Here is a 9,137-nt window from a genome sequence, read left to right as displayed (position 1 = left end):
CTTTTATAAAAAAAACACTAAAAATGTAGACATCTCACAAAATCGATATCTCCACACGGATATTATACCCCGCAAGGCTTCTGCCTTCATCCAAATATATATGACCTAATGATTTTTGAGGTTGCCTTTTGAGCATGGATTAGAGCAATATATTACAAAAAAGTATGGCGCCAAATTAATATGGGAACGCAAAAAAAATGATACAACCCTTACACCATGATAGCATAAATTATTAATCATAGCAATGGTCAAAGACATTCTAAACAAAACATACTTGCCCATAATTTTTTTTTAAATGAGGGGATTGTCCACTCTTTTTAGAAATGGGGATTGTCCACATTTTAAGTTTTTTTTTGAGCGGTATCCACATTTTAAGTGGAGGGAGTACCCAACCCTCGAAATCGCAGGACCGGGCCGGGCTGACACCACCATCGGGCCGAGAGAGCAGGCTGGAAACACCAGCCCACCAAGAGACAGAGCAACGGCACGATACCGAGCAGCGGGACCAACGGGGCCAGCGGGCCTACTAGGCAGCCACCGAACGCCACCGCTCGAGGCACAGCAATGCCGAGCGTGGGGAGGCGGCTGCCGCCGTGGACGTCGCCGAGGGGCGCGGCGGAGAGGTGGAGCCCCGGCACCCCCGCCGGCTTCGCGGGCTCCGGGAGCCACTTCACCCCGCCCCTGAGCGCCGGCTTCTGCTCCTACCGCGTCACCCCGCCGGCGAGCGGCGGCGGGTGCTCCCGGCCGCCGAGGGCGCCGCCGGCGCTGGATTCCCCGTACGTGAGGGCGAAGCAGGCGCAGGTAACACGATCGACCACCACCGCCACCATCAGGCGCGATCCCTTCCTGTTCAGGGTAGCGCCGTGCTATCTCGTGGTTCGGACCATTCTCCGTCGGGGAGGGATTCGGGGTGGCTAATTATATGGTAGATCAACTTGATGTGCTATGCTTCGTGTTCCTGATCGTTCGTAGAAACTCGTGGGCTACACTTCTTCTCGGGATGATTGTGGAGCTGAAATTTAGGAGATATTCGATTTTGTCTGAGGGAACTTGATTTGCTCCTAACGTGTTCCGTCAGGGTGGTGTGCCACGGGTGAAAATTAGTGCCAGCTTCCTTGACTTGCGCAGTTGCATGTAGAGCTCAAATGCCACTAGGCTGCCTCAATTGTTAGGACTACAACGTTTCTCTTGTGAAAATCCATTGGCGTCCATTTTCCCGGGGGCATATCAATACTTCATTAAATATGCATCGTGGAACTGATCTCTGTGAGTCGGTGCATTAAATTTTATCTTCAGTGAACATAGAATTGTTCTATTAGTTGCATTGTAATGGTATTCTGCAATGACTGTCTCTTGCTGAATCTCGGAACATGCTTGCTAAATTGGCCTGATCCTAGTGGCCTTGAAGCGTTGCATTTTTTCAGTGAAGAATCATTATATGCTTGTTTCGGAGCATCTTCCATTGTATCAGGATATTTGTTAACAGTTAACTGCACAAGAATAGAGAAGGATGAATGTACACACTCACTGGCATAACTAATAATTTTGGTAAAGATGACATTAGCTTAAAGTGACACGGAAGTGGTGCCCTCCTACCTTTTTAAGCCGATTTTAAGTTTTTTTAGCGGATATGAGTAGGTCACTAGGTGTCCTATTATCAGAATTATGTTCTATCAAAAGCTTATATCGAAACAGTTTTGGCAAGATTTGATGGTGTACAGCGTCCGTATGTTTGTCTCCACATATGCTCATTCTCCCTGAAGTTTTGTTTTTCTAAATATGCTGACATACCCCCTCGGTTCCAAAATAAGTGTCGTGGTTTTAGTTCAAACTTCTGTACATTACCTGTGCTTCCACAGTGTTAGTTTTTCTGTAGAACCTGCAGGCTTTTGAATCAAGATGCATTTACAATCTTGACAATAGAAGCTTTCGTAAGAGAAGCTTGTGTTTCTTTTTGTTTCCTCACCTTGCTTCTATTATCCATTTATTACAGTTAGTTGAAAAAGATCCAAACAAGGCAGTTTCATTGTTCTGGGCAGCTATTAATAGTGGTGCACGAACTGAGAGTGCACTGAAGGATATGGCTACTGTACTGAAACAAGCAAATAGGGCTGAAGAAGCCATTGAAGCGATAAGATCCTTCCGCGACCGTTGTCCCAATGAAGCCCAGGAGTCTCTTGACAATATTCTTCTTGACTTGTACAAGGTACCTCAGTCCTGTAAATTTACGTATGTAAGCTAAAATTTTCTTCGAAGCCCATTTCTGAGGTTTGGTTATACTAGTAAATCCTGAACACGTTCAATACTTCATCCGTCCGGAATTACTTGACGCTCAAACGGATGTATCTAGACGTATTTTAGTGCTAGATACATCAGTTTGAGCGTCAAGTAATTCTGGACGGAGGGAATATATTGCAAGAAGCCATGCAAAAAAGTCATCAGCTAATAATATACCTACACCGCATTGTAGATAAATATCTAGCCAAGTATTGATACAAATCATTTTTTATGTTCAACCAGAAATGCGGTAGGACAAAAGAGCAGATTGAAATGCTGACAGTGAAGCTGAGAATGATTGATGAGGATCTAGCTTCTGGCCGGTGGAAAACTAAGCTTTCTAAATCTCATGGAAGAGTATTCTATCTCTCTCTCAGGGATGAAAAGGCAAGGTATTGAAAATCATTCATACATCTTCATTTGTCCTTTGAACGCCATTCTAAGGCTCTGCTTTTTCATGAAGGTTGCTGGGTAACCTTGCCTGGGCCTATATGCAGTCTGAAAACTATGAGGAAGCTGAAATGCTCTACAGGTATATCTATGTTGGGGATGTACTTATTAAGCTGATATGGATTTTGTTAGACATGATGTGTATTCTCTTGAACTTCTCAATCATTTGTTTGGTGTTATTTGTAAAAATGAGTAAAAATTATGGCACCATTATACTCTTTCCATCAAAATATATAAGCCCCCCCACGAATTTTATACCTAACTTTGACCATGAATTTGACTAACAAAATATGAGTTGTATGCCACAAGAAGTATACCACTGGATCCATATCCGGAAGAGCTTTCCAACGGTATAGCTTTTACGGCATATAACTCATATTTTGTTAGTCAAATTTATTATCAAGGTTAGGCTCAAAATTTGAGTGGGCCTTACGTATTAGGATGGAGGGAGTAGTTTCTCATTCCACATCAAGGATGGAGAAATGACTGTTCCCAGCACTGGTAATGCTTGATTGTAGTAGTAGAAGGGGACTCTGTTTTTCTGTAACAACCCCATGCATCATTTCCAGTAAAGCTGATTCAACTATATCCAGCTGCTACTGACTTGGCATTTTTCACTTGACCCAGGCAAGCTCTTGCTATAGAAACTGATTATAACAAAGAGTGCAATCTAGCCATCTGCATGATGAAGATGGGAAAGGTAGCTGAAGCTAAATACCTTCTCCAAGCTATACCTTACAACTGCAATGATGAAAACCACGTGAGATCTTTTGCCCGGGCTACCGAAGTGCTTAGGGAACTCGAGTCACAGGCACTCCCTTCTCCCATAACTCAGATGAAGTCTAAAGATTCACGGATTTTGCTTGCTACTGATGTGGGCAACCTTGAATATCTACATCCACAAATATTCTCTGCTTCAACTCAATTGACTTATGAAGAAACCCAGGCTTCAGTTTCAGCGGATACAGAGAAGCATGAAGATTGCAACTCACACGCGCTTCCATCTCCGATAACTCAGATGAAGCGTAAAGAGCCACAGCTTATGGTTGCTACTGACGGAGAGAAGACTGGACAAAGTCTGGAGGAGTACCATGATCTTTCTAGACTGTTCAATGATGCTGCCACGCCACAGTCTCTACTTGAGAAACTACGAAAGCGGCTGGTCAAAAAGGGTAGACCCAATATCAGCGCACAGAATCAAGGTCAGACTCCTAGCCCAGCTGAATGCTTGCCAAACTCTGATGGCGACATAGGTGCTAGTGAGAATCCTATGCAGAAGGGGAAGGGTTTGGTTGGTGGCGGTAGAAAAACTTGGGCCGACATGGTGGAGGAGGATGAACAGAAGCAGCTGGCCGATGGCAAGAACACCACCGCCCCGCAAAGTGAAAGCAGCAAGCATGTGAGTGAGCAGAGGAACAAAACACCATCCTCATCATCTCAAGGAAGCAGCAGCCTCAGAACCCCGGCTGCAGGTGTTCGGCCACAAAGCTCTTCAGCAGGTTCATGGAGAAGCAATGACTCGGCCAGAACCTCGACAGACGAGAACATGAACCGGAGTTTCGTCAGGACAGCTCCAGCATGGAAGCAGCGGAAGGTTCAAGATCGCGGCGACCGAGTCTGCCAAAGGCTTAACACGACCCATCTCAGTGAGAAAGCTCGAGGCACCGAGCAAACACCAAGCTCAGTGAGAAGCAGTGCAGCTCAGCGTTCGCTGTTCCATGGGCAGGTACCATCTGGTTTTGACGGACGCTCTCAGGGTGCCAGTCACACTAACCGTTGCCCTGAGAGCCTGGTGAGCACAGGACCGTGGAGGCCACCGGACCGCCGGCGGGCCTTCCAGGAAATCACAAACGAGATGAAGCAAAATGTTGCATAGCAGGATCTTTATTCTTCACCCACTGTTGATGGAAGTTGTCACTGGTGATAAGTTGGTGTTTCCCATGAGAGATGAGAAGAGGCATTAGTTAGCATTGGAGTGTCAACGGCGCTCAAAGAGAATTAACTACAACAGTCAGGCAGAGCCAAGCAACTCGCTGAAAAACTGTCGATGACAGTCTGTCCATATTCCTAGCAAGTCCATGAATCAAACTCTCCTGAGATCCAAGTAGATGTCTTTTTAGCTGTATATATTTTTCATTCGTGACCTCACAAGGCACAAGTAACCTGTAAAACAGGGTTACTGCATGGTTCATTTGCTGCACATGTGGTTTCTTTCTGCTGCATGGCTAGACATTTCCTGCAAGATCTGAGCTGTTTGCAATGGTGGCAAATGCATGCAGTTCACTGACTGAGTCAGAATCGACGTTTGCTGTAGCAGCACACGCTGGTATTATTATAAAAAATATAAGATGCATAGTTGTATGATTTTATATATACATAATCCAATGGACGCATTCACAAGTTTCGAAGGGCGAGGTCGACAGTAACATAGATTATGGTACTATTATTTTTCCTTCAACTAAAATAGTTTGCATGAATGTTGTAGAACATTGTTGGTCACATACTCATTTCATTATTGTTTATCTTGGGAATCTTTTCATGATTTTAGGGATTTACAACAATTTCTATGTTAGCAGCCCCAGCTTTCCGAACGTTGATAGTAAGAAAATTAGCGACGTTTGCCTCTTCCCCGCGTGCTGGTAGTTCGTATTTAGAGTGTTTCAACCTATTAGTGTTTCTTATTTTGTGAGTATGTTAACAAACTTGTTAAGTAGAAAAGTTTGTATGCATGTTGAGCGAGCGACCAAATATCGCGCTGGTTTTCTGCTGGCCAATTCGCCCTAGTTTTTGACGCCAACGCCACCCCAGCTTTCCGAACGTTGATAGTAAGAAAATTAGCGACGTTTGCCTCTTCCCCGCGTGCTGGTAGTTCGTATTTAGAGTGTTTCAACCTATTAGTGTTTCTTATTTTGTGAGTATGTTAACAAACTTGTTAAGTAGAAAAGTTTGTATGCATGTTGAGCGAGCGACCAAATATCGCGCTGGTTTTCTGCTGGCCAATTCGCCCTAGTTTTTGACGCCAACGCCACCCCAGCTTTCCGAACGTTGATAGTAAGAAAATTAGCGACGTTTGCCTCTTCCCCGCGTGCTGGTAGTTCGTATTTAGAGTGTTTCAACCTATTAGTGTTTCTTATTTTGTGAGTATGTTAACAAACTTGTTAAGTAGACTTTTTTTTTACTAAATACTCATACAGTCATACTTCAATCCAATGCACGAAATGATTTTTCTGAGAGTATTCATAATTCAATGCAGCTTAGGCAATCAGGTATCATTGTTTTCGTCCGCTCCATTACTCAATGGATAGAGATAATATAGACCTAACTTACATAGAGAACTAAAATCACCATGTGTATGAAACTGTCCAAACTGATTAAAAGTGGAGAGTTTTGCTATTATATGAACCAAATTGGAAAGTTTTAGGGTATAGAAGAAGCATGCCAATTGACAACATACTTGATATGCCTAAGCAAGTAGGGGGCGAGAAGCATGGGGTTGAAAAGGACATGGATATCACCAAGGCAAATGCGGCTGGCGGACGCATATTCTGCGAGCCCCTCCACCACGCCCTTTGATGATGACAGCCCCGGCCCACCCCAAAGCCCTTGAACATAAAGGCCCACCTGTAGCCGAATCCACACACCATTCCTGAGTCCTGACCCGATCAAAATCGAGGCCAGAGCGAAATTGATCGCTTCTGGGCGATTTTGCCCCAGGGAGCTTAGTGATATAGGAGATGTATCCGGTTTTGTAAGTTTAAGATCCAAATGGTTGAAATAAAGTACAAAATCTTAGTTGAGAGAAGAAAAATAGACTTTCCTCAAAGGAAAAAAAAGATTAACATTTGGAATATTGGGACGGGTTACCGAGAATTGTATGATGATCTTTTAACAATTTGAAATGGACTTGTCACCTTTTACATACATCAAGTAAACTGAGCACCTTATCAGAGAGACATGCATGTCACCAAGGTAACCGGATTTCATTGCCCCTCTGCTATTATGTTCAATGAAATGCTTGCTAAAACCTTGGTGTGATCCAAATCGGAGCGGGTAAATCTAGCCAAGAATACATGTATGGCCATGCATCCTGAAGTTTCTGCATACTCCCTTTGTTGACGTCCCAAATACCTAGGTCTGTTGGTAATGTTGGCTTGTAGTCAAAACAGTCGTGTGTAAGGTAAGCACAGTTTGGTTTGAACACCGGAAAGTCCTTGGTCGAAAAATACATAGCAGTGTTGTAGCCGAGGAATAGTGCGTGGTCTCCAATGTCCCGTAGCTCCACCAGTTTCTGTCTGCCAATGTCCACCTTGAAAATCAGGAGCTTGATTGTTGTGACCTCATTGGTCTTTTGCTCATCATCATCATCATCATCATCATCATCATCATCATCATCATCATCATTTGTATCTGGCTCATTGATATTGTGGCGGTCCTCATATTCGTTGGCAAAATCTACGGTATCTGAGTCGACCATGGATTTTACTGAAAAATGTGGGTGGCTCCAGATTCTCCATACTTGCTGAAGCTCACCAGATGGCGTGAATGCGAGATACTTGGTAGGGTTGCACCAACCTGACACGCCACGCATGATCATGGTCACCGTCGGCGAAGGCCCGCCGAGATCTATAGTAGAAACAGAACTATCAAGGCCTAGGGCGTAGAACAAGCCATCCCTGTCATTGTAGAGAACGTCTTGAAACTCTTCTTCAGACAAGAATGTCCACCGCTTGTCACCCGGCCTAGCGAACGAGAGCCTCCACTGGTCTGGCGTGTGCACGATTAAGACGGTGCATGCGGCTACCTCGGCGGCGGCGGAAATGGCGACCCGGTGATACCCCGAGTGCCATGCCCAGCTAACTGTCGGCCGCAAGACTCGGTTCTCCAGTCGAGCTTTCAGAGCACTCTTGCGGTCGCGATCATAGTGGCTCTCCCCGTGGTAGATCGTCTCGAACGGCGGGAGCGTGGCCCGGGAGCCCGTGGTAGGGTTGAGGAGGTACGGGTCACCGGCCTCGTCGGCGGCGAACACCCAACCGTGACACGAGAAGGCGAATCTCCGGCTCTCGTCTGGGGGCTGTGGGAAGGGGACGCGGAACGTTGCGTTGGTGGAGGGGCAGTACAGGGCGGCGTCGTCGGGCCCGTACTCGTCGCAGGCGTAGAGCAGGCAAGGGGCCTGCTTCGGCGGGAGGCGGTGGAGGCCTCGGAAGGCCTTGTAGGCGGAGTGCCAGGACGTGCACACGGCGCCGGACCGGATGATGCTGGGGACGTCCAGCGCCGCCATGACGGTCAGCAAGAGGTCCTCTGGCAGGCCAGGCCAATCGGCAGCGCCATGGGGAGCAATTGATCTCCGCCGCGCGTAGTTCCTGGTCGCCCTGGTTATTAGTGCGTCAACGACGGAGATGAACAGGACTGCTCCCATGGAGATGGACAAGACAAGACTGCTCCCAACGACGAAGATGGACAAGACTGCTGGTTTGCGTCTCGCCTCGGGTGGATCGATCGGTGGTTGTGTGTGGTAGCTCCATGTGATGTATATATAAGAACCAGCTGACACCTAGCTAGTCCGAGTCGGACGCTAGTACCCTGCCGGCGGTATTGCTGTTGAAATTACACACTGTTTGTATCCGATCTAGTTTCCTTCTTTCGAATTAGCACAAAGTTTATTTTCGTTACGTGCCATTTTTCAAGGAAAAAAAAACAAGACAACAATATCGCTGCTGCAATCGGTATTGTTGTCTTGCTATCAAACGGGGCCTGGTTTTAAAAATCATTTTTTCTTTTGCGGAGTCTTAAAACTCTTCCTATATTGCTACTGTTGTCCTTTATTCAGCTAGTGTTTCATAAACAAAACAACGTACCCTTTTCTCGATAAATGGTGTTCCTTAAACTTAAAATGAAGCATCAAGAGAATACGAATACACTGAGCATGCATACACTTGGTCTTTGCGGGACTAGGATGCACACAACTAGTGGCGATGTCACTAGGGAGGCTTCTATAGGCTTAAGCCTACCCTCCAAAATCATATTTAAGCTAAACATATCACTTGACAAATATATTGTGATGCTTTACATGCAACAATTGTATTGCATTTGCTAATTAGACTTAGGAAACACAAACTCATACACAAAGAATCACACTGGGAAATAGCAAAGCCTTATAGGATCAAAACTGTGCCAAAGCAAATGAAAAAAACAAAAGGAACAAGAAATGGAGTAACATTGATCCTCGCCGAACTGCTACTGACCCAACGAAAGATGATGCAAGCATGCATGATCCGAACATGGCCACATGACTGAAACCGTGCACACACCAAATAAGCAGCCAGTCGCCAAGAGTTGTATGTGGAGCCAAAAACATTCATTGATACTCCCTCCGTTCCTAAATATTTGTCTTTCTAAACATTTCAAATGAC

General features: G+C 45.5%; 1 protein-coding gene across 1 annotated transcript; it reads left to right on the top strand.

Moving 5' to 3' along the window:
• The first annotated feature begins 524 nt into the window (after positions 1–524).
• Positions 525–4,997, top strand: LOC125510388. The gene is made up of 5 exons (XM_048675547.1): positions 525–801; positions 1,994–2,206; positions 2,521–2,669; positions 2,741–2,809; positions 3,355–4,997. The coding sequence occupies exons 1-5, from the start codon at positions 565–567 to the stop codon at positions 4,601–4,603; spliced, it is 1,917 nt and encodes a 638-aa protein (XP_048531504.1). The 5' UTR covers positions 525–564; the 3' UTR covers positions 4,604–4,997.
• Positions 4,998–9,137: the final 4,140 nt, after the last annotated feature.

The sequence above is a fragment of the Triticum urartu genome, chromosome 5 (genome assembly GCF_003073215.2).
Source record: "Triticum urartu cultivar G1812 chromosome 5, Tu2.1, whole genome shotgun sequence".
In the NCBI taxonomy this organism is placed as follows: Eukaryota; Viridiplantae; Streptophyta; class Magnoliopsida; order Poales; family Poaceae; genus Triticum; species Triticum urartu.
Note: the sequence above shows the minus strand (reverse complement) of the source record. Positions and strands in the feature narration are given on the sequence as shown.

Bases quoted from the DNA above. Each gene is read 5' to 3' on its own strand.
- LOC125510388 (XM_048675547.1), top strand. From the start codon at position 565: ATGCCGAGCGTGGGGAGGCGGCTGCCGCCGTGGACGTCGCCGAGGGGC. The intron at 2,670-2,740 runs GTATTGAAAATC...TTTTTCATGAAG, and splicing joins CTCAGGGATGAAAAGGCAAG to GTTGCTGGGTAACCTTGCCT. The intron at 2,810-3,354 runs GTATATCTATGT...CACTTGACCCAG, and splicing joins GAAGCTGAAATGCTCTACAG to GCAAGCTCTTGCTATAGAAA.